The following is a 26,528-nucleotide window of genomic DNA, read 5'->3' on the forward strand; positions in this document are numbered from 1 at the left end:
AATGGTCAGACTAGGGGGCCTGGGGTCAAAACTCTATCTTAGGACACCAAGTGGTGGAAAACACTGAATGAGCAGACTTAAAACAGTGGTGCCCGCGGTGTAACTGTTTAACTGGCAAGGTTGAAAATGTAGTCTACACAAGGCAAATGCTAGAGGATATCCTGCAACCAATTCAATGCCAGGAGGTGATAAACTTCTAGGGAGCGGGAACTATGCCGCAGACATCTCATCCCACCACAGACGCTAGCACCGTCAGGTGAGCAATCCATCTTTTCAGGCTCTCTCTTTGTAAGTGTGCAGGAGCATCAGTCTCTACATCTGAAGCAGTTTGGGGTGGGAGGCATCCATCCTGCTTTCCTCAGGGGCAAGCACAAAACAGAAGGTTTAATCCCTTCCTATTTTTCCTTTCTTTTTATCTCTGCTTTTCATTTCAAAGGATATTAATAAAACATTACCTACTAAACAATGTAATTACAAACATTTTCAGCATGTTTCTGTCTAACCCCAGGAAATACTGTGAATATTCTAAAATATTAAATAATAATATATTAATAACATAAGTACACAGGAGATATTTTTAAAGTTGGAGGAGTTTGCTTCAGTCCCTCTATTTTGATTGCTTTAATTGCTAGTGGATGTCCAATTAAGAATGATCATTTAAGCTTAGCAATTCAGCCATTTAAAAGTAATTTAATATTAAGATTATAATTTATTACACCCTAGCCGATTTGGCTCAGTGGACAGAGAATCGGCCTGCGGACTGAAGGGTCCCAGGTTCGATTCCGGTCAAGGGCACGTGCTCAGGTTGTGGGCTTGATCTCCAGTAGGGGGCATGCAGGAGGCAGCCAATCAGTGATTCTCTCTCATCATTGATATTTCTATCTATCTCTCTTCCTCTCCCTTCCTCTCTGAAAGCAATAAAAATATTAAAAAATAATAATAAGTAACCTTAGCAATTCAGCCATTTAAAAGTAATTTAATATAAGATTATAATTTATTAAATTGAATGATGAAAAAGAATAAATAGCAATCTAATCTTATCTAGAAAAATAAATTTATTCCATTTTTATCATTTATTTCTCTATTGTAATCATATCAAATAGTTTCTCTTCCATGTTACATATCTATATCTATTTAAATACATGTTTAAACAAAATTCTTAGTGTCTTTACCAATAAGTTTAGACAAAATATTTTTAAAAATTTCTTGGTGTTTATAGTTGAAATGAAACAATAGAATTTATTAGGAAATATTTTGGATAGCTGAAGTGAAATTTAAGTTATTACGTTAAAAGAACAAAGACCTACATCAAAAGCACATAATAGTCAAGATTTTAGTGTTTTTCACACATAACATTATTATCTAAAGCAACATCAATATAACAGCAAAATTTAGTTTCTAAAAAATTTAAGTTTCTAGTATACCATACCAGCTCTTCTTCTCTCTTTTTACTTTGATATATTGCTTTATCCCTCCATTTATGTAGTATTATTATTAGCTTCTTATTGTGGAATATCTGTTGTATCCGCAATAGTACATCTAAAGAAAATTTATTAGATTAATGTATATAGTTAAAACTGTTTCCCAAAAAGTATTTAATATTCTATCATGTTTATAATATGAACTAATGTTGTATCTAATAGTTTTTGTTTGGTTTTAATTACATCTGAAATTAATTATTTTTTACGCAGTAGATAGTACTCCTGAGACTTTATTAAACTTTAAATATCACCTTTCCCTTAGAAATTAAGATGTAATAGATGTAAATAAAATGTCAATATGTATATACACAAATATGTATAATTTCTTTTTTAAACAAATGTGTTCTTTATAAAACCAGAACTTCTGCGTGGCCAGCACGGCTCAGTGGTTGAGCATCGACCTATGAAGCAGGAGGTCACAGTTGGATTCCGGTCAGGGCACAGGCCAGGGTTGTGACTCAGACCCCAGTAGGGGGCGTGCAGGAGGCAGCCGATCAATGATTCTCTCTCAGCATTGATGTTTCTATCTCTTTCTCCTTCTCCCTTCCTCTCTCTAAAATTAATAAAATTATTTTTTTAAAAGAACTTCCAAATTTATTCATAGAAATACAATCATGAAGTAGTATTTTTTTAAATATATTTTTATTGATTTCAGGGAGGAAGGGAGAGGAAAAGAGAGATAGAAACATCAATGATGAGAGAGAATCATTGATTGGCTGCCTCCTGCACACCCCCTACTGGGGATCGAGCCCGCAACCTGGGCAGGTGCCCTTGGACAGAATCAAACCTGGGACCCTTCAGTCTGCAGGCCAACACTCTATCCACTGAGCCAGACTGACTAGGGCATGAAGTAGTATTTTGATTTAGTGAAATGCCCTGTGATTAAATAGGCTGATATATATATATTTTAGCTAGGGGTTCAAAGTTCAGGGGGCCAGGAAGGAGGATGACTAAGGCAGGCCTGGGGACTCCGCTCACAGAGGGCAGTGACTTTTTCAGAGCCCATTCCCCTGGTGTTAAAACCTTCAGAGGCTCCACTGTGACAGCAGCCACCCAGGGGCATGATGCTTGTGATTTGCAGCAGCCACAAACAAGCAGTCTCTGGGGAGCGGGACAAAATCTAAGAGGCTATAGTTCGCTATCCCTGCTCTTAAGATTACATACATGCACTGTCCTCTCATTACAACCATCAAGGAGTTAAGCAGAAGAAATTTATTTTTCTTTAGGTTTCCTCATGTATCCATTAAATGCAGTATCTATAAAAGATGCAGAGCTCTCTACAAAAGATAGTCAATTTTGAAAACTATCTATAATATACCAGCTCTTTGTTCTATAAAGGAAGGTCATAGTAGGTCCTTATTTACATTTATATTTATATTTATATTTATATTTATTATATGTGTGTACATCACAAAAATACATACAGAATTTTATTTAAAATATGCCTTGAGACAAATCTTATTAAATACTTTAAATTAGTGGCTTTATGTTTCATGACAATTCTCTAGACATAAAAATAATAAATTATCAATAGAGACAGACTTCTAGATAGAGAGCAGGCTGATAGCTCTGGGGGGCTGCAGGGTGGAAGGATTGAGCAAAAAAGAAAAACAAAAAGAACTTGTGGACATGGACAACAGTGTGGTGATTGTGGGGGGAAGGGTGGGGGAGGAAGGTACAGGGAGAATAAATGGTGATGGAAAAAATAAAATATATTTTTAATAATAATAATGAATTCCTTAGTATAAATTATGCTTAACTATTATTTTTTTATTCTTTGAATACAGGAATATAGAAAATAATTGCTACTGTGTAAGGATTTACCTTTAATTTGTTCTTTTAGACTTTTCACATAAGAGTGCCAGGGGTAAAATACGTATTTTTGAAGTTTTAAATTGTCATATTTAATTGCTATTTCCATTTTTTTAGCTATAATGTCTTCTTCCCTTATGCGAGGAATTGCTATGTCTTTCCAACCGCTATAGGAAGAAAATAGAGAAAATAATATTTTAATGTTATAGCAATATATTACTAAATAAATTGAGGAGAAAAAGTAATACCTCCTCAAAAACCACAGCACAGAAATAAATTATTTTTATTGCTTTATTTCTAGATGGTCCTTGCATTTTCTTTGAGCTTGCACTTCCCTTGTCTACATTTCTGAAGCCCAGAAAACTCTTAAATCCAAAAGTTTTTTTCATAACCTATATAGAGGCAAAACTAGACCTGGTCTAGGGTAATCTTGCATCAAAATCTCTCTGCATCTGACACATGGCTGGTCAACGTCTTTCTTCATTTCACAGTTAGAGTATATATCTATCTGACTATAGAAATACTTATATATTCAAATATGTTTTGTTCCAATGTGCTTCCCCAGACACCACTAAAATGCTATATAATAACCATGGTCTATACAGAGATTACCTGTCTAAATTTTCTCTTAAAGGAATCTCAATTCCAAAACACATCTGGCTCCAAGGATTCCAGATAAGAGAATTATGGACCTCTATTTTCAATTTTGGAGTTTTACTTAAAAACTAGAGGCCTGATGCACAAAATTCTTGCAAGGGGCTCGGCCCCTGCCACCACGGCGGCCACCTCTGCCTTGGCCCTCGCAGCCCCGGCTTCATCCGGAAGGTCGTCCGGAAGGACATCCGGTCTAATTAGCACATTATGCTTTTATTATTATAGATAAAAAAGACAAAGTGATACCTTGAAGAAATAAAGAACATATTTTAAGTAACTATAACTAGAGATAAAACCAGCACATCTGGCCAAAAGTGAGCTTTTCTCCATATGGAGGCTATCAAGAATAAGAACACAAAGAGGAAGAAATAGTATATAAAAACTCACGTTCGTACCTGAAGTGGCTCTTTACTAAATGTCCAGTGTAAAAAGTGCATGCTTTTATCATCAAGTCTGGAGTCATCTAAAATAAATAAATGAACAAACAAACAAATAAATAAAACAAATATTAGAAATAAACGCGGACCACCTCTGGGAGGTACCCAGGAAAATGCGAGCAATGGTTGCATCTGGGGAGCATAACCCGGCAGGGAGAAGGGGAACCAACTGGAAGAATTATTTGCCATTTACATATTTTGGAATTTTATTGTGTATGCCTATTGCCTATTTTTTTTTTAATTTTATTGTTGAAAGTATTACATAAGTCCTCTTCTTCACCCATTTACCTCTTCCAACCGGCTCCCACCCCCACCCCAAGGCCCTCACCACCCCTTTGTCTGTGTCCACGGGTTATGCATTTATGCATATGAGTTCATTGGTTGATCTCTTTCCACATTTTAAAAGATAAAGTCACAGCTTTAAAATTTCCCATTATATTGCACTTACTTTAAAGCATTTAAGGTAAGTACTATGGCATTATTATTAGCAGCTATATTGACAGGATTATAAAGCTGTGAATCTGCTGGTCACTCTGTCACTATTAAACTGGGTGATTTTGCCTTCTCAGGAGTATAAAATGAGATTTTTCTTTTAAAAAAAGCATACAGCCGTAACTGGTTTGGCTCAGTGGATAGAGCGTCAGCCTGTGTACTGAAGGGTCCTGGGTTCAATTCCGGTCAAGGGCATGTACCTTGGTTGTGGGCACATCCCCAGTAGGGGGTGTGGGGGAGGCAGCTGATCGATGTTTCTCTCTCATTGATGTTTCTAACTCTCTATCCCTCTCCCTTCCTCGCTGTAAAAAATCAATCAAATATATTTTAAATAAATAAATAAAGCATACAGAAATTACCAAGCAGAAATAGAACACTGTGTATATTAAAAGTGTACTCTGAAAAAGATGCAAATTTATCACTTGCAACTATTTATAATAATACACATTAATATGTGGGAAAGGCAAAGGATGATTGAAATCATCTGTACCTCCTGTCCATTCCTTAACACATTGACACGCTTATTATATGTACATGGCTACTGTAAAGTGCTTAATGCTGTATGTTTTCTCCGATGCTATTGCCACCCTCTTTATCATACAAGTACACAAACAGGTGGTCGTATCTATTTGGTGTAGAGATGTTTGGTTCATATCTGTTGCAACTTCCCAGAATTCTGAATTCTACTTTTCTAAGGCAACCCTTTTTCACCTTTGCACATTGCTGTACATCTTTGTTAATAGATACAGCAAACAAATGTTATTCATGAATTTATTTCGGGCATACAACAAAAACCCTCGGGCCCCCTGATAGTCTGCTTCATGTTCAGTGCCATTTGGAAATCAGAGAATCATTGATCAGCTGCCTCCTGCACACTCCCCACTGGGGATCGAGCCCACAAACCAGGCATGTGCCCTTGACTGGAATCAAAGCCGGGATCCTTCAGTCCACAGGCCGATGCTCTATCCACTGAGCCAAACCAGCTAGGGTCAAATTACTCCTTTCTTAAAATTAAATCTTTATTTTTGAAAGTATTACATGTGTCCTCATTTTCACCCATTGATCCCTTCTAGCCCGCCCCCACCTCCTCCCCACCCCAGGCCTTTACCAACCTATTGTCTATGTCCATGGGTTATGCATATATGCATACGAGTCCTTTGGTTGATCTCTTCTCACCCACCCACCCACCTCCACCTTCCCTCTGAGATTCCATAGTCTGTTCCATATTTCTATGTCTCTGGATGTATTTTGTTCATCAGTTTTTTTTTGTTTTGTTTTGTTTTTGTTTTTTTAAAATATATTTTATTGATTTTTTCCAGAGAGGAAGGGAGAGAGATAGAGAGTTAGAAACATCGATGAGAGAGGAACATCGATCAGCTGCCTCCTGCACATCTCCCCCTGGGGACGTGCCCGCAACCCAGGCACAGGCCCCTGACCGGAATCGAACCCGGGACCCCTCAGTCCGCAAGCCGACGCTCTATCCACCGAGCCAAACCGGTTTTGGCTGTTCATCAGTTTATTTTGTTCATTAGATTCCACATATGAGTGAGATATGTGATACTTGTCTTTCTCTGACTGGCTTATTTCACTTAGCATAATACTCTCCAGGTCCCTCCATGCTGTCTCAAAGGGTAAGAGATCCTTCCTTTTTACTGCTGCCTAGTATTCCATCGTGTAAATGTACCACAGCTTTTTTATCCACTCATCTACTGATGGGCACGTGGGCTGTTTCCAGATCTTAGCTATTGTAAATTGCGCGGCTATGAACATAGGGGTGCATACATTCTTTCCGGTTAGTGTTTTGGGTCTCTTAGGATATATTTCTAGAAGTGGCATCACTGGGTCAAATAGCAATTCCATATTTAATTTTTTGAGGAAACTCCATACTGTTTTCCATAATGGCTGCACCAGTCTGCATTCCCACCAGCAGTTCATTAGGGTTCCCTTTTCCCCACATTCTCATAGCACTTGTCACTTCTTGATGGCAGCCATTCTGACAGGTGTGAAGTGATACCTCACTGTTGTTTTAATTTGCATCTCTCTGATGATCAGTGACTTGCAAATTACTCTTGTGATGAGGGAGAATGTAAACCACTGAAGTCATCTTTACTAAATTCTGCTAAATTCTGATGTTGGGATACGATGTAGGGGGAGGAATCCAGATCAGTAAAGTAAGAGTATTAAGGATACCATAGCAGGAAAGATAAAACCAAAAACGGAATGAGGTGGCAGAAGCAAAGACAATTTCATCTACGTTACTATTTTTCAGCTCTGCTGCTGATCCCTCAATTTCTTAAGCCTAAGCTTCTCTTTAGACGATACAACCTGAAAAGTGCTATATAAATATCTACAATAAATGGCATAGTTCATAAAATATAAATATGTTACACAATCAAATGAATAGTCATTATGGTAGTAATGACTTTGAAAAGAAAAATGATAATTCAGCCAGTAACGCTTGAACTTGACTTTTCTAATGATCAACTCTTTAAATCAGCATAAAAGTATTGTTTTGTTTCTGTTGTTGAAAGACTTTGTAGTTGTAACATTCCCTTTTCGTAATTCTTTCCCTAAATTATTGTTTTAATTTCACATATATTGTTCTCCAGTGAGAAAAAAAAACAACCCACTAATAGAATTAAAATAGATGATTTTTCCTCAGCCTCTTGTTTTCTCCACAAGGAAGCACAGCTTTAAGAGAATAACTCCAAGGGACTGGCCTGCAACAGGAGCTCCAGGCCTGTGATCACCACCCCACCACCACCCCTCCCTCCCCTCCCCTCCCATCCCCTCCCCCACACCCTGGGGCTGGGCATGCATCAGCTCCACTCCAGCTCCGGCTCCGCAGCGCCTCTGGCCGGTGGAGCCATCAGTCACAGGCAGGCACACTGGGTAAAGTGGTTCAGCTTCCAGGTTTCACCACTGACGCCCCCGTAGCATGCTTTGTACTCTACGTAGAGTATATTGGTGAATGGCTTCTGGTTGGAAAATGTTCTCTGACTGTTTTATTCCAGCTGGCAGTGTATTGCACACAGTAGGAGCTCAGCACATATGTACAGATAGATTGAATGAGACAGCTGGCTAGATGCAGGCCAGATCTCTGCCATCTGGCCTCTGCAAATGGAGGGTAAAGGATTCGGACAACTTTGTGGAGAAGTTGCTGAGTGAAAAAGCAACTTGGCGTTGGTATAGAGGACCTAAGGGTGAGAGCCGTTTCTGGGCCCTCACAAACCACGCACATCAACTTCCCACCTGGGCTGCAGCACACAGGCACCTGCTGGCTGTAAGTGACGAGAGGGCGGCGCGGGGGAAGGTGTATCACCATACGATTCCTGAGAGTCCAATTGTTTTGTAAGGTTGGTTTTGAGCCTGGAAATTCGAGAGAAAATTCTGCCATGGGAAATGGTTTCTAAAGTTAAAGGGTGGCAATGTTGAAGTAATAAATTAGTTGTATCCCAGGCTGATGAGACCAGAGGAAATTTTGTAATAAATGAAAAGATAATGAAATAGAATTAGAAATCATGAATTACAGCTACTGAATTTATGGCTCTTTAATGTCAGTAGTAATTTGTCCCATTAATTTTTAACTTTGTAAGACACTGCATTCATTATATATAAGAAAATGGCTATAATTTAAATCATACCCTTAGAAACGTATGATTTACTTCTATAGTATTTGAGGTATCTAGTATAATATAAGGAATCTGGTAAGACTCAAATGAAAAATAAATGTGAGTTGTTCATTACCACTAAACCTGCATTGCAAGAACTGTTAAAGGAATTCATTAAGAGGAAAAGAAAAGGTTAAAACTATAAATAAGTACTTCTTGCAATTTTAATTGTTTCACGCTAGATTTATAAGTGGTTGGTCTACCAACTTTACTATGTTTGCCTTCACTAGTGAGATTTTATTTTCTTTCATATAATTTCTTAATTTTTTAAAAATATGTTTTTATTGATTTCAGAGAGAGGAAGGGAGAGGGAGAGATAGAAACATCGATGATGAGAGAGAATAATTGATCAGCTGCCTCCTGCACGGCCCCCACTGGGGATGGAGCCTACAACCTGGGCATGTGCCCTGACTGGGAATTAAACTATGATCTGGTTCATGGGTCGATGCTCAACTACTGAGCCACACTGGCCAGGCACGTTTCTTAATTTTTGAACTTCTGCAAATTTTTTAAAGAGACTTTAATGCCCAGCAGGCTTTTGTGCATGGGGAGAAATACTCATTGCTATTTGTACGTTAGTGCTCTATTTAATAAACATATTTAAATATATACAACTTAGAAAAACTAAATTTTCTTAAACATGTAAATGTTTATAACAAATTTTTATTAAATAAAACCGCTGAAACAATTTAAAGTAAATTAAAAACTTACAAATATGTTATTTAGAACTCTCAAATGCCATACACAGCAGATAAACATACATAAATGCCATACCATTAACTATTATTACTTATTTTACACTTAAATTTATCCTAAAAATAAACAACATGAATCTAGTTCATATCTTAATTATTTCTATATATCTTTATTTTTATTTCTTCTAGGTTACAGTAATACTTATTTTGATGCCTTCTCAGGAAATAACAATCTGCTCAAAAGGAATAATCTAGAAAAGGAATTCTTTTGCAAACCAGCAAGAGTGGATGTGGTTATCAACCAGTTGATTCTTGTTTGGGGCACAGGATCTGTCTGTTGCTCCCAAATGGTTAAAACCCAAGTTTCCTTTCATAGTTAAGCTATGTTTGTTACATCAGTAAGACCTTTTTTTAAAATTTCTTTTATTTTCTATTTTCTTACCTTTTAAGTCAACATCTTCCATTTGGACTTTAGGATTTCAATACACAATACTCTGTGTGATGACATTTTAATGTGTGAGAAAAGCAAGAAGCAAAAGGCTATTGTCTGCTATTTCCATGTAAGAAGTCGGAGGGGTGGAGAATACAGTGTATTTGCTAGTATTTTTCGAAAAGAATCAATGGAAGGACATAAGCTAAAAACTATGAAAATGGGTTACCTAGAGAAAGGGAGGTAATAGGGAGGCTAAAGAGGAGAAACGCAAGCAATATTTCTCATTTTATTGTTTTGATTTTGCACCATGTAATGTTATACATCATTAAAAGAAAAGTTGACCTTCAGTACCAAAAAAAGAATTAATTTAAGTAAAAAATTAATTTTTTACTGAAAATACCTGGTAGGAAATATACATCTTCAAGGCAAAAAGAATTGCATAATTTTCTTGAACTGGGTTAGTTTTATTGTTAGTGGCCTTGTGGCATTATTATTCTGAAATAAAAATATTCCATTGAAGGATCAAAACAAAATTACATTGAAAGATAAAGCTAAATGAGGAATTATATTGATGTTTATAAGTATCAAGATTCATTAAAAGTGGATCAGCCAGACCAGGGGTGCCTCTTGGTGGGATGCACTAGGAAAAACACAACACCCCCAATGCAGCCTTTTTGTCACCAAGAGGAAAAAAAGGGGGGGGGAGGGGGGTAGAACTTGAATATTGTGCAGGTCTAAGTACAACTTGCAGGAAATACAAGAAATAGAACAAATGAAATGATGCCGGAAGAAACCATGAGAATGTGGGACATTTTACATGACACATTATCTTTTTTATTCAATAAATAACATAGAGAAAAATAAGAATGAATGATTGTAGATGCATAACAACCAAGCCAATGTGTGGATCCTGTATGGATTTCAACTTAGAGCCATATGTAAAAAGGCACTTTTGAGAATTAGGGACACCTGAATATGGACTGAATATGGAATTTATATATCGGAATACAATCAGCACTAGATTATATTCAGGAATTATTGCCAATTTCATTAGGTAGACAATGGCACTGTGGTACGTAATCTAAAAATCTAATTTCCTGTTAGAGATGCACACTGAAGTATTTACTGGTAAAATAATACAACTCCTGGGATTTGTTCTCTAATGCTCCAGCAAAAAAGGGTAAGGGGGAAATAATGAACAAGAATGGCAAAATGTTGATTATTGTGAAGCTATATGATGGCGTTCTCTCTACTTTTGTGTTATGCTTTGTGTTAAAGATTTTTTAATGCTATGGATGCTTTTTCTTCTTATAACTAGTAAGCCCATCTGGAGATGTCATTTCCTATGAAATGAGAATCGAGTCTGTGAAGTTAGTTTCCTTCTTACAATGGTTGATCCTTTCATCTTGGAACACAGTTAAACTTTATATCTACTGTTATGAGAACATTTCCTATTTTTCCTATAACTATTTGACTTACAGTTTCCTGTAGTAAATCTTCTCTGTTTTCATAAACAGAAACAAATATATATAATTATAAATAGGCACATACAGACAGCCCTTGTTGTGCCGGACTGTGTAGTGTGAGACCATAAAAATGACTGCATGCTGAAACCATGCAAAGCAATATTAATAACCAATATTGTGGCCTTTAAAATGTTTTTTCAAAAACATTAAACACTCTATTACTGGCAGTTATTACTGTGTAAAAGAGAAAATTAAAAAAGGAAAGCTAAATTTACTATATGTAATTTATAATACTAAAAACATTGCAAATTAGTGTCTTAGCTCTTTGTTTTAAAAAAAAAAACTTTTCAATTTTCTCTGAGGGTGAAGAAGAAATGAATTAATCTATAGCCAATTTAGGGTAAGCCTTCTATCTAGCAATCCGAGGCATCTGGGGATTTACATTTTGCAAAGTCACATCTCGTTTCCATTTTCCTCACTTATGACATGACGTGGGCATCTTTCCTATGTCTTGGTGAACTGTCATACTCCTTTCTAAGTCAGAATCAGCTTCCATTTTATCCTCTGCGCTTTCAACACCATGAAATGCTTCTGAGAATTGCTTTTAAATAAAACTTTGTTTGAAGTAACTTTGGTGTCTGTTGGAATTCCATGCATTTTTTTAATTCTCTATAGGCTTTTATCTAGACATTGGACACAATCTAATTGCATTTTGTAAGATTGCTTTCAAAATATTGACAATGAGGTAGTATTTAACAGTTTTAGTGTCTTATAAGCAACTAGTGGCCCGGTGCACAAAAATTTGTGCACTCAGGGCAGGGGAGGGAGGGGGAATCCCTCAGCCTGGCCTGCGCCCATTCACAGTCCAGGACCCCTTGGGGGATGTCCACCTGTTGACTTAGGCCCACTCCCCGGGGGATCAGGACTAAGCTTGCAGTCAGACATCCTTCTGGCAGCCAGGGAGCCCCCAGGGGATGTCCGACTAAAGGCTTAGGCCTCCAAGGGATCGGGTCTAAACCATTAGTTGGACATTCTTAGTGCTGCCACGGAGGTGGGAGAGGCTCCTGCCACCACCTCCGCACTGGCCAGCCATGAGCCAGCTTCTGGCTGAGTGGCACTCCCCTCATATGAAAGTGCACTGACCACCAAGGGGCAGCTCCTGCATTGAGCATCTGCCCCTTGTGGCCAGTGAGCATCATAGCAACCGGTCATTCTGCCGTTCAGTCAATATGCATATTAGCCTTTTATTATTATTATATAGGATGTCCCTATTTTCCCCCTTTTTCCCCCCTCTACCCAGCTCTTGCCCTCCACTTCTCTCTGGCCATCACCATACTGTTGTCTGTGTCCATGGGCTGTGCATATATTTTCTTTGGCTAATCCCTTCTTTAAATTCACTTCTTTAAATTTTTATTTTCAGATAAGTGCTTATAACTGCACTATTATATATTTTCTATTATATCATTTAGAATTAAGATATTTTTTAATTGAACCCTTGGAAATTTTTGCACAATTTAATAAATTATGCTAGAAGCAATTAGGAGATTTTTCATGTAATACAGATACATTTCAATTAATATTTTATTAATTTTTAATTTTTTAATATTTTAATTTGAAATAATCTCATACATGTAAAAAAAAAACCCTATAAAATACTACAGCATATTATATGGACCCTTCACCCAATTTCTTAGGTGTTAATAACTTAAACATAACCATTATACAACTAACAAAATTTGGAATATATTTTTCTTATAATCTCTTTAATGTTACTTAATCCATTTACTTTGTTTTTGTTAATTTTCACCCAAGGATATTTTTTCATTGAATTTTAGAGAGAGTGAAGGGAAAGGGAGAGACACATTGATTGGTTGCCTGCTGCACATGCTTTGATAGGGACTGGGGATCAAACCAGCAACTGAGGTACATGCCCTTGACTTGAATCGAACCTGGGACCCTTCAGTCCAAGGGCTAATGGTCTATCCACTGAGCAAAACAGGCTGCAGCTTAATTAATTTACTTTTAATCTATCTGTGTCTTTATATTTAAAGTGGGTTTTGTTTTTGATTCACCCTCATAATCTGTCTTGTAATTGGTGCATTTATGCCACTGACTTTCAGAGTGCTTACTGATAGAGTTACTACCATATCAGGCGGCTCCTGGGGCTTCTGGGGCGGGGCTGCCTTGCCGCCCGGGACCCGCTGATCTGGTCCGGGGCAGCAAGGCAGGGGCGGGCCTGCCCTGGATGGCGGCTCACCAGAGGCTCCCGCTGTCCCGCCCTGCCTGCAGTATGCAAATTAGCCGCCATCTTTGTTGGCAGTTAATTTGCATATTGTGCTGGTTAGCCAATGGGAGGCATAGCGAAGGTATGGTCAATTACCATGTTTGTCTATTAGGATGGTTCTCAAGCTTTTTTTCAAGTGACGTTATACCCAAAGCAGAACTATTCTAGTGGGTAAGGGGTGAGGATGGGGGATCAACCCCTCAGCCCCTGAGGTTGCCCCAAACATCTCCAGGTTTTCAGTTGCCTGCACTCACAGTAGATCAGAGGTCTGTGTTTGATAAAGTCCAGTCATTAAGACACCACACACACACCATGATGCAGATCAATAAGAATCAGATATATTGGTTCTTCCCAGTATATCGGTGCTTCAGAATCACCTCGGGCTTGGCAGAAATATTTCACCCCTTTATTTCTGTCCCTCTGTTGCCGACCAGTGATTAGGATCAATGATTGGTGTTACTCTCTACCCAGTCTTCCAAATGATGCTTCAGATTCTTCCTGGATCTTGCCACCCACCTTGACTGGGGCTTTCATTTCACTTATCAATGCTCAACTTCCCAGCCACTCCCCAACCCTGCCTGTGCTTACTGAGACATCAGCCTGGGGTCTGGAGGTCTCACACGTGGTCCCGCACACGTCTAATTTGTGTCAGTATTTCTCTCCCCACGTGCCTTCTGCTATTTTAGCTTCTTTTGGATGCACAGTCTTTGTTCTAAAAGCGTCCATGTCCTGAGTTACTTCCCTGCCCTCTTTACAGGATCAAAAACAGCTGTTGGAGCTGGTTGTTCCTTCCATTAATAATTGGCCTGGCTTTTAACTTAGATCTCATTGGCCATGTCTTTATGAGCATAATTCCTGAGCAAATGGCAGGAAGAATGAAGGGGGATGGAATACAGAAAGAAGTAGATTAGGAAGGAAAGAAAATATCCTCCTTTAAAGCATCTCACTCCACTATTTTCATCATCATAAAAGTGCAAGAGAGGAGGGGAAAGAAAAGGGGGAAAGGGGAAATTAAATATAAAGTTTTTATCAGAAAGAGGGAGAATAAATGCCTGTCTCAATGCTTTGTGGAAATTTGGGGTTGGGGGAGGTGTTACTATGAGTATGGCTGTGTGTATGTGTATGTGTCTCAGTGTGTATGTTGCCCCATCACTTTTGGGAGTGCCCCCAATTACAAAATCAGTCTGCTCTCACACCACTTATAAAATCGAAATTGTATTTGAAAATTTCCATCAAAACTTAAAAAATATATTTTAGAATGCTTGATTACTAATCCTTACCAGCTGATCATCCAATCCAAAAAGTTGTTCCAAGTAAGTTTCAGATAATCTCCGAATCTTGGGTTTCATTGATGGGTCAATGCACATATCCCTTTAATAATAAAACACAGTGAAAAATTAATTTCATTTTATAGTAGTTAGTTCCATAATTCAATCATTGGTTATTGGGGTGGAGTGTACAGGACAGGGAGGAAGAGACAGGTCCCTGGGAAGAAGCAGAGCAGAACCACCAGGAGGGCTTTGTCAAACTACCTCCCCCACCCCCTCAAGATTTTGCGGTGTCCCCAGGAAGGCATGCCTCCCTTTCCGAGTGTCCAACCTGAAATAAACTGCCCTAGAGCACATAGTACTGATGAAAACACTATTTTTCAAGGTGAGAACCAGTGGGCAAATTGTTCCTTTCCAAGTCCTTACGGACTTAAAAGCATGTGGAGGGATTCTTGAACCATCTTGAGATTGGAAGCATTCATTAGCAAGACCTTTTTTGATACTCTACAATGAAGCATTTATTTTACCTTCAAAATACCTCCCTACCACAAATCAAAGCAAGACTCACCAGAGAAGACTTTCGAGGCCATTTTTCATTATAATGATGATCATTTCCTCTAAAAACCTCAGCGGATCCTGAGGACATGTAACAAGCAGACCACACAACAGGACCTGGGGAAAGGAAATGGAATCAGGGTTTCTGGATCTGCATGTTCTCAGAGCAACAGGTAGACCCCTCACACGACTACAAAGTCAAATAATATGACGGTTGTCGTATGCATGCTTTATAGAGACCCCTCCATATTTGTTCAGTGTTAATACTGTGCAAAGTCAAACCAAAATGCAGTTTACCTTTACTCTCTTTTAAAATCTATCATAAATGACACCATAGAGTCTCTGCACGGTGTTTTGATTAGGCGAGGAGTGCTTTATAGACAAATTGAAGACATTGTTATGATTCTTCAGATCAGTGGTTTTCCACCCTTTTGAAGTATGAAGAAGTCCTTTTTAAAGTAAAAGACTCCTCAGAGCCAACCACAAAAGTGACTGAGAAAATCCACCATCAATATTTACTGTGGGGTCCAGTCAAGATGGCGGCGTAGGTAAATGTGATACTCAGAAACTCCCACAGCTACAGCAAAACTACAATGAAACTACAGAACAACCATCATTCAGAACAGCCTGAAAGCTAACTGAACAGAAATCCTGAAACTAAGGAGATAAAGACGACACAACCTGACCCCAAAGAAGCAGCTTTGGTGAGATAATACAAAATTATTTTGTATTTCTCCATCTGAGACAGAGCAAAAGGTTTACAGCACGCAACCCACGGGAGTCACCTGCAATCCTCCTGAGACATTCTCTTTGCCTTTCCCTCCACTGTCTCCAGCGGGGCGGGGTGGGGGGCTTTCTTTGGCCCTTCTTGCACCTGTAGCCTATTCTTGCTAGCTTTTTTCCTACTCCTCTCTCTCTCTCGTGAACAAAATAATTCCATTTCTTGAGTCATGCACACTTCTTCTCACCTCCATTGGACACGTGCCAGCAGATCCTTAGGCTCCCAAAAGTCCACACAGTATTCCCCCAAAAGGAAAAGGATAGTGTATCCTGACTGAACCCTGCACAACACTTCCCACTTCGCAGTAGCTCCATGGACCCCTCCTAGTGTGCAGCCTGCAGGCGAAAACCCAGCCCTTAAGATTATGACAAAATGGTAAGACCTAGATGTCTCTCCCTCTCCAACTCGGCTCCCTCGCCGAACCCCACCACTGCTCACAGCGAGCCCTTCGCCATCCGCAGACCGACTTCTCCCCCGAACCTGGAGAACAGACTTGGACAGGAGATCAGGGGTCCTCCCCACAGCAGCAAGCCACATTGCATAGTCTTCTGCCACCAAAGGGATGGAGTCTTCTATTACATGGAGGCCAGACTTCAGGCCGCTCCCTGAATAGCTCTGATGAAAGGGCGTCTGCTCTCTTGCACTTGTGTGCCTGGGCCCCCCTCATACTGAGTTCCTGTACTCCCTGCTCCGCGCCCCCTCCTCCGTCCTCCATCCTATTCTGGCACCCAGAGGACGTCAGAATCACCTGGAGAGTGATGTGGTCTCTAAGATCGGGGCGTAGGAAACTTTGTTTTTATTAGATTCAGGGTGATTCCAACCTAAATGTATCCTATAGCCTGAAAACTAGTCCTTCATGGAATTCGCCTTTAACGTGAATTTTTAAGGAGGTTGGAATCTGATTAATGTATAGGAGAAATTGCTTATTTATTTTCACATCTTCATGCTCATAGATCAGAAAACTACATTTCCTGAAAAGCTAACTTGCGGAAGTCAATTCCCGTTGAAAGGATAAGTCTCTGGAATGCTAATAAAGGCATATGGAGCCAGCATAGGTCAAATGTTCACTTTTGCATAAGAAATCTCATGCTTCATAGTTTCCCACTAAGCAAAATAAAGTAGCCTAAGGTTTTATATATTTGAACTGTGAACTGTGCTTAGCTACATGCCAATAAGAAATATAGTTAGTAAATTAATAGCTTTTTTTCTGCTTACTGAAAATAAAAATCACAAAACCATTAGCTTGGTCTTCATAAGCAGGGGTGAAACATGCAAAAATTCCCACAAGATGAATGTTTGACTCTCAGAAATATTAATCAAGGCTTTATTATTGCTCGTTTTCTTAGTAAAAACTTACATAATCAAGGACAAAAAAAAAAAAAAGACCATGGCTTAATTATCCAGAGATTGGCTTTATCAAGCTTGTAAATTCACAAAACAATTGTGTAATCCTTAACTTTCTTTTGGCTCTGCCTCCCTAATCTCAGTCCCTAATATTTTTCAAATATTCTGAAAGCTGACGGGGTACTGATGACAAATGTGGGTTAATCCAGGACAGTTACGTCTACTTTCCACTACTACCCATCTTCCAAGGAGCAAGAGGATGCCGTGGGTAGAGTCCACTGGGTTAAATACTGGGTCTGCAATTTTCTAAAGTGTAACCTCCGACAAGTTACTTCTCTGTCCCTCTGTTTCCTTAACTATATACGGGATAATGAAAGTACACATTCCATATAACTATAATGAGAGTTGAATAAATATGTGTAAAGTACTTTGAAGAGTGTCTAGCACAAACTAAGTCCCTCATAGATAATAACAATAGCAAGCCATCACCATTACTTTTAACCATTCCACTGCTAATTACCACTACCATTACAGGAAAAGACTTGGACAAAGAGAAAAGAAGTTGAAAAACATTCCCTTGTAGCATTCAAAGGTCAGTGTGATGACAGAGAGAGACTGACTTTATATCAAGACTAATGGAAAAGATTAGGACAAATGTATTTGGGGGGGGAAATGGTTGGGAGAGAGAACTTGATAGAACAATAGTTTAGATATAAATAACAAAATAACTGTCTATTAGAGCTAGGGGTAGATACACAACACTTAAGAGAGCAAGTCTTACCTTTGAAGCTACTCAGATAAACATAGTGAAATCTGCTAAAGGCCTAAATACAGAAAATAATTGCTCTATGAGAGTAGTGATAAAAGTGATGACCACATGCTTGAGGGTCCTTAGCAGTTGGAGAATCTTCCGGCTGGCAAGGAGAGGACTGGGGGCTTGAAGGTAAGGTCTTTCTCTTGGCAAGAGCAAAGCCTTGGGCTCAGACCAATTTGACTGGAGTAAAAGATTAATATAAGACAGGAGCAGGCAGAGCCACACTGTGAAAAAGCCAGAACCTGGGACTGGTCCTCCTTTAGACCCAACAGGTCGGTCACTCATGGTCAAACCCCAGCAAGACCATTCACATGGCCAAAGGTCACAGGTGGCTTGCCTCAGAGAGTCACAGTTCAGTTTGTTTCCAAGATCCAACTAGGATGGCCTTGACTTTTAGAGGTTGTATTCTTGCTTCTGGACTTCATAGATGAGGCAAAGAAGGGCCCGGTGACTCACAGAGTCAGGGATTTTGAAACTACAAACTCAGGGCTCCTCCCTTACCCATACCCTGCACTCACACAACGTTGTGTGCATGTGTATCGATCTTCAGAAGTTGAAGGGGGTTTTTTGTATGCTATTTATCTGGAAATAATTTATTTATATGCAAACCCAGAAACACATTCTTCCCCCCCCCCATTAACATTAAACTTGTATTGTTGAAAGTATTACATATGTCCCCATTTCCCCCCCCCACCCCCCCCCATGACCCCTTCTAGCCCTACCCCGCCCCCACTCCAGGAAATTCTTTTAAATAGGTGGTGGAATAATCAACATGCAGTTTGCACCTTGTTTTTTCTTTTATTAGGTGAGGATGCATTCAGAAATGCAATGCCAGAATCACACAGTTACAGAAAACCCTTTTCTTAGGAACAGGTTTGTTCAAAGTCCCTTCAACCTCCCTCCCCTCCCCAACACCCAAAACAAGTCAAACTGACATTTCACAACCTCTTGAAATCCCCATGTGTGGAAGCGCTGGAGTCGGCATGCTGTTTTTCTAGGGCAAAGCTTAATTTGTTTCTATGGAAGTAAGTTAAAAATTTGAAAATAAAGGGGTTGCTGTGTCTTGTCAACATTTAAATAGAGGGTATTAGATTTTTATTTTAGAAACTCTGTAACTGAAAGAATACTGAAGGTTATTGAAAGAAGCCAGCTGACCTCAGCCATCCAACCTGAGGGGGCGGGTGAGGGCATGTAGTCTCTGCGGAGTGAGGAGAGCAAGACAACAGATTCTGATAGCAGCTAGATTGCGCCTGACCCAAAGGGGAGGCAGCTACCAGCTGTCTAATCCCCAGATAAGTGAATTGTTTCTGGAGAAATAATAAATCATATGCCCCGCAGGTTTGCCTCTAGAACTGCATCTGTGACTTGATTGGTTGGGTTGAGAGAATTCAGTAAATACCGCCGTCAGGGGAAGCCACTACCTTCTAGCCCCCAAGGTCCAGCAAAATTAGCTACTATAAATAGTTCCTTCTCTCCTACATTGGCTAGTGGTCCTTTGCTCGTGTATTCAGTAATTCCTGATTCTTGCATATTTGTCAAATATTTGCAGCAACTATTCCTTGCGGGGGTGGGGGTGGGTGACGGAGAGGAACTAAAAAGACCTGCCCTAACCAGTTTGGCTCAGTGGATAGAGCATCAGCCTGTGCCCTGGGTTCGATTCCCAGTCAAGGGCACATACTTCGGTTGCAGGCTCCATCCTCTGCCCCAGTGCGGGAGGCAACCTCAGTTTATGTGTCTCTTTCACATGGATGTTTCTCTCCTCTCTCTCTCTCTCTCTCTCTCTCTCTCTCTCTCTCTCTCTCCCCCTCCCTTCTACTCTCTCTAAAAAAATCAATGGAAAAATATCCTCGGATGAGGATTAACAAAAAATAAAATAAATTAAATTTTATGAAAAGACACATAATAGAGTCTATGTGATTTAGAAATAAATAAAATTTTAAAACAAAGATTGGAAAAGTAATCATGAAAGAAACATAAAGCATAAAAACTGCATAAAATCATAAAAATAAAAAATGTATTTATTTCTAAAAATAGAAAACTGCGTAAAATCATGATTTGTAATTTAAATATGCCCTCTGCTGGACAGATCTAGTTTTGCAAACTCTTTTATTCTTTCCTAGATGTTAAACCAAAATCGGAGCTAACAATTTGATGAGCACTTTTTTTACTCTCAGGTACAATTGCATGAATAGCTGCTTAATCATTTTGTAGGCACTACACCACAATGTCTCGCCCATCTTGAGTCCCTATGGGGCAGGCCTTGTTTGTAAACAGTGTGCTGATTTCTGCACAGAAAAAAAAAAAAAAAGAGGAAGACAGATTTCTAAATACTTTGGATGACCTACTGTCTGAAATTCTACCAACAGGGCTTCATTGTTTGAGCTGTTATATTAATGATATCTTCCAAAATTCAATGTCTTTTGAAAGGAATATCTCCAAGGAAGGTGATTCCAATTAGTGGTGGGGTGAGTATCTCAGAGCTCTCAGAGAGAGAAATGATGAACACAATGAGAGTGGGGAATCAGAAGGAAACACAGTTTTCCCACAGTCCTATCAGGTTCAGGTGCTGAGTGTCTACAGGCAGACATGTCAAAAAACAAAAAACAAACAACAGAAAAAAACACCTGAATTTCTAAAATATATTTCTCCGAAACCTTAAAATAATATATAGAAAGTATTTTATTGCTCAGATTCCAAGTATTTAACCATTTAGTTCATTTATTTCAAATCTAAAATTAAAGTTTACAAAAATATCAACTCCAAGATCTAAAAAGAAAAAGGCCACCCTCTATCTCTATGTTTATATCTTTTGTATAAATACATCCATGTTGTAGGAAAGCCATACCAGATGCTGATGGTCTATGAGGGGAAAGTCTAGCTTCCTACAACACTGAGAACATGAACCATCAAGGAAGAGATTATTTCCTGACAGAGCCTGGATGCTGATCACAGTGGCTGGAAATTCGCTTTTTAAATCAGAAAAAAAAATCTTTAAAAACTGCAAGTCACAGGCTGGTGTGGCTCAGTGGTTGAGCATCGGCCTATGAACCAGGAAGTCACGGCATGCAGGAGGCAGCTGATCAATGATTCTCTCTCATCATTGATGTTTTCTCTCTCTCTTCCTCTCCCTTCCTCTCTGAAATCAATAAAAATGAAACTCATGGGAATCCCAAAATACAAAACAGATAAAAGCAGAGTTGCTCTTGGATATTGTAAGATGGGCGTAGATGGGAGTAAATGGAGGAAGCGGAATTTTCTTGCTCCCAGTGCTTCTCCTCTACCTTACATCCCTGGACTTCTGCTAAAAAAAAATAAATAAAGAGAAAGAAAGAAAGCCACTTCTACCGGTATGCACTGTATGCAGTGAACCACACACAGGCTCAGCTGGAAGCGGAACCAGAGTGAGAGGGTTTTAGGAAGGTGCCAGCTGTGACAGAGGCCGGCCCAGGCCCATCAAGGAAACAGGATGTCCAGCGACCTCAGCCATATAAACACAGGCAAAAGGGCTTTCGCCCCTGGGAGACCAGAACAGGCCTGCGACCCAGCCAGACAGCTGGCTACCTATGATGAGAAACAGCAGTTCCCAGCATTTTCCCATGCTTCTATACTTCCGGGACGGTCTTTGTTTATGCCTAAAACTGATTTTCCTGAGAACACATTTTGTGATTTTCTTTTCCCATTGTTTCCTTTCACAGTTGCTTTCTCTCATCCAGCTGGAATCTTACTACAAGAAAACTGAGGCAGAAAGATTGAGAAACTTGTTCAAAACACACAACTAGTAATTGGCACGCCACGAATCCAACCTGGGCAATCTCAGAGCAAAAATGACCCCTTTGTCTTGCTTCAGATGCTTTAGGTTTCAAGTAATAAACCTCAACTCCACATAAATTGGCTCCTACAACTGCAGATTCAAAAGATCAAGCTTGGGTTTGAGGCAGAACAGTAAGAAGCTAGGGAAATTCCTTGACATGTGGAATAAGGGAAACTGACAAAAATCACTAAATGAGGCCAAACAGTTTGAGCAATTTACAGCCAGCTAATGAATCACAAATTTTTATTTTCCCTAGCCAAGGACACTAAGGAACAAAAGCTTTACACCTTCCAACAGTCCTGGGACAGGAGGGCCTGGGTCCTGGTCCCTCTTAGATGATGTTCTTTGAAAATAAACTAACCAGATAACAACTCTGACCCCTCTCTATTCACATTTTGATGAATCAACATATTGAAGGACACACCTGGAAAGCTAATGAATTTTCTGTTAAGACGCTCCTAAGACGGCGGTTCTCAACCTGTGGGTCGCGACCCCTTTGGCCGTCGAATAACCCTTTCACAGGGGTCGCCTAAGACCATCCTGCATATCAGATATTTACATGACAATTCATAACAGTAGCAACATTACAGTTATGTAGTAGCAACAAAAATAATTTTCTGGTTGGGTCACAACATGAGGAACTGTATTTAAAGGGCCAGAAGGTTGAGAAACACTGCCCTAAGACCTTTCCTAGAATTCCCACTGTTCAAAGAAAGATTTTTAAAAGCCTCAAGAAAAAGGACTCATGGTGTGCTCTTGCTAGAGCATGCTCATGCCTTATATCTCTACTTTCTTCCTCCTAAACTCTAATAGTCCCCATGAGACTTGCAACTAGGGGAGCGTTAGGCAGCAGGCAGCTCATCCTGGTTTTACCCCCTGATCCTATCGCCAAAGCCCCCTTTTTCTCTGACTTCCCATGGAACTAACAGCAGCCCCACCTTAGCTCACTTCTTTCCTATGACATTTCTGGAAGCCAAAGTAGGTCCCCCGCCCCCCCCCCTGCCCCCCGGGCTCTCCTGTTACTTCTACTGTAAGCCTGTCCTTTGTGTCACTGTCCCAGCTTTAGTAAACGTACTCTCAAAATCACCTGGACTTGTTGGTGAAATCTTTCCTACATGAAGTCAAGAACCCACACACAGAGGAGAAACTAAGATGGCGGCATAGATAAACACCGGGAAATAGTCGCCTCACACAACAATTGAAAAATATCCCAAAGGACGGAGCAAACATCGTCCAGAACAACAGGAAGGCTGGCTGAGTGTAATTTCTACAACTAGAAGAAAAGAAAAGCACGCTGAGAGCCAGAGGAGCTGCGGAGGTGAAGTGCAGAGGTACGGCGGCACCTCGCGCGCGCGGAAAGGGGGTGGCACCTGAGGACGCGGCTGTCTTTTTGAATCACAAGCTCCCGACTGCTCTGAACTCCGGTTCCGGGAAGTCTCTGGGGACCCAGGACTCATACGGGGAGAAGCTGGTCTGTCAGGTGGCAGCGGGCGAACTTGAGGGCGGCTTTCCCTCAGAGGTGCTTGCAGCCGTTACCGGGACACTGAGACGCGCGACTCCAGGCGCGGAGAATCACCATAGCTGCTTTCTCCGCCCTTTGACTCCCTGAGACCCCGCCCCACCCAGGCTGTGGCAGAGGCTTTTGCATGTGAATGTACCTAACTACAGCCCAGCCAGGCAGACCCGGAACGTCCAAGAGAAGGCCCAAGGCCCCGCAGCGGCTTGCATTGCTTCACAGCTGAGCCTCTTCGTGGCTCCTGCTGTGTGGCCTCAGGCAGGGGCTGAATTAGCACCTCCTTAGATCCAGGAGCCACTGTACCCAGTGGTCAGAGGAGGACCATTCTCCCACTTCAGACACAGCTGCTTCCCACAGCCAATTGGCCTGGAGGTCAATTCCTCCCAGTGATCCTACAACAACCAAGGCACCAAGAGTGCACCAAGAGTGTCCACCCCAGGTAACTGGGGAGGCTGAGCCACTGGGCCCTACAGGACACCTGGCACGCAGGGCCACTCTATCAACACAGGGAAGCAGCCAAAATGCGGAGACAAAGAAACAGGTCACAAATGGCAGAAACGGAGGAAAGCAAACGACTGGATATAGAGTTCAAGGCCACATTTATAAGGTTTTTCAAGAATTTTATGGAAACCGCCGATAAATTTAATTAATCCCTCAAGGAGTATAGTGAGACCATGGAGGACATGAAAAAGGACCAACTAGAAATTAAGCATACACTGACTGAAATAAAGAATAATTTACAGAGATCCAACAGCAGACAAGAGGATCCCAAGAATCAAGTCAAAGATTTGAAATACAAAGAAACAAAAAATACCCAACCGAAAAAGAAAAGAGATTCAAAAAATATGAAGATAGTGTAAGGAACCTCTGGGACAACTTCAAGTGTACCAACATCAGAATTATAGGGGTACCAGAAGGAGAGAGAGGGCAAGATATTGAAAACCTTTTTGAAGAAATAATGACAGAAAACTTCCCCCACCTGGTGAAAGAAATGGACCTACAAGTCCAGGAAGCGCAGAGAACCCCAAACAAAAGGAATCCAAAGAGGACCACACCAAGACACATCATAATTAAAATGCCAAGAGCAAAAGATAAAGAGAGAATCTTAAAAGCAGCAAGAGAAAGACAGTCAGTTACCTACAAGGGAGTACCCATTCGACTGTCAGCTGATTTCTCAACAGAAACCATGCAGGCCAGAAGAGAGTGGCAAGAAATATTCAAAGAGATGAATAGCAAGAACCTGCAACCAAGATTACTTTATCCAGCAAAGCTATCATTCAGAATGGAAGGTCAGATAAAGAGCTTCACGGATAAGAAAAAGCTAAAGGAGTTCATCACCACCAAACCAGCATTATATGAAATGCTGAAAGGTATTCTTTAAGAAGAGGAAGAAGAAAAAGGAACTCTTACCATTTGCCACAGCATGGATGGAACTGGAGAGCGGATAAATACCACAGGATCTCACTCATTTGTGGAATATAATGAATAACATAAACTGATGAACAAGGACTGATCCAGAGACGGAGAGGCATTGATTGGGCTGTCGGGCCTTGGAGGGAAGGTAGGGGAGGGTGGGGGCAAGGGGGAAAGATCAACCAAAGGACTTATATGCAAGCATATAGGCCTAACCAATGGACACGGACAAAGGGGGGGTGAGGGGATGAGCGGGGGGTGGGGGGGGGGGGTAGAGGGTACACATATGTAATATCTTAATCAATAAAAAATAAAAATAAAAAAAAAGAACCCACACACTACAGACCAGCCCAAGGCAGATCCACTTCGGGCCCAGACCGCATGTGGTAGCAGGTTTAACCCAGTGGCTTACTGATGTCATTAGAAACCTGATTTCTTTCCATTTCCCCATGCTGCCTTCCTCAAAATCCACTTCACCCTAAAACCATCTCTCCTTGCGGACACAGGATCATTGCCAATGGCTCCAGGGATACATGTTTCCCCCATGAATACCCAGAGACGATAAATCTCTATCCCAACATTACAACAAGCAACCTGACCTAAATTGGCTTAGAGCACATCTTGCCCTTTCCCTGATCCTCACCACCACCTGCCATGGTCACAAACATTGTGGTCTAGAAAACTCAATGCACTGCTTGTGTAAGTTAATCAGACTCCAACCTAAGATACAAATAGTCAGTTTCCCTGAAGCACATGAGCTATGAGGGGAAAGGGTAGGTTCTAACATAAAAATGTAAGGAATATTAGGAAGAGAGAAGGGGGAAGTAGATGTTGTGTAGGTGACTTGTTAATGTCCAGTATATATCTGCTCCTGGGGAACATAGAAAAGAAAGAAGAAACAAGAGATCATTACAGATAGAAGGGCTCAGACCCACTTACTGAGTGATACTGTTGTGGTCCACATGTTCATTGCAGCATTATTTAAAATAGCCAAGATCTGGAAACAGCCCAAATGCCCATCGGTAGATGAGTGGACAAAAAAGTTGTGGCGCCCTGGCTGGTGGGCTCAGTGGATAGAGCGTAGGCCCAAACACGAAGTGTCACAGATTCAAGGGCACGTACCTGGGTTGCAGGTTCCAATGAAGGCCTCCAGTTGGAGTGTGCTCAGGAGGCAGCCAATCCATGTGTCTCTCTCACATCAATATTTCTTCTCTCTCTCTCTCTCTCTCTCTCTCTCTCTCTCTCTCTCTCCCCCCCCCCCCCAATTCCTTTCTCCCTTCCATTCTTTCTAAAAATCAATGGGAAAAAAATAGCCTCAGGTGAGGATTAACAAATATACATTGCTGGGGTCCAACCCCAGCGGGTCCAGGGGTCCCCAAAGGTGTGGACGGAGTCCGTGAAGAAGGAATGACACGGAGACAGCGTTCAGTTGATCAGCAGCCTAGCCAGGATCTCCAGCCAAGTTCTGGTCTCGATCTCCAGAGAGGTTCTGCTTAGGATCTCCAGCCAGGTTCTGTGTCCATGTTCTCTTGCTAGGTTCTCCAGATTCTCCAGCCAGGTTCTGTAGCCATGTTCCCTCGCTAGGTTCTCCGGCCAGGTTC

At 40.6% G+C, this 26,528-nt stretch overlaps 1 protein-coding gene across 1 annotated transcript in view; it reads right to left on the minus strand.

The window, feature by feature from the left end:
• Positions 1-26,528, minus strand: part of FBXL13 (F-box and leucine rich repeat protein 13) — a gene marked incomplete at both ends in the record, with an annotated part of 152,915 nt that overhangs the window by 123,144 nt on the left and 3,243 nt on the right. Inside the window, 5 exons of the mRNA XM_081102001.1 lie at positions 1,430-1,539; positions 3,306-3,460; positions 4,343-4,410; positions 14,706-14,796; positions 15,262-15,365. Of these exons, the coding sequence (XP_080958127.1) occupies positions 1,430-1,539; positions 3,306-3,460; positions 4,343-4,410; positions 14,706-14,796; positions 15,262-15,365 (528 nt within the window). The remainder of the gene's footprint in view (positions 1-1,429; positions 1,540-3,305; positions 3,461-4,342; positions 4,411-14,705; positions 14,797-15,261; positions 15,366-26,528) is intronic.

The sequence above is a fragment of the Myotis nattereri genome, assembly GCF_964212035.1.
Source record: "Myotis nattereri genome assembly, chromosome: 11".
NCBI classification, from domain to species: Eukaryota; Metazoa; Chordata; class Mammalia; order Chiroptera; family Vespertilionidae; genus Myotis; species Myotis nattereri.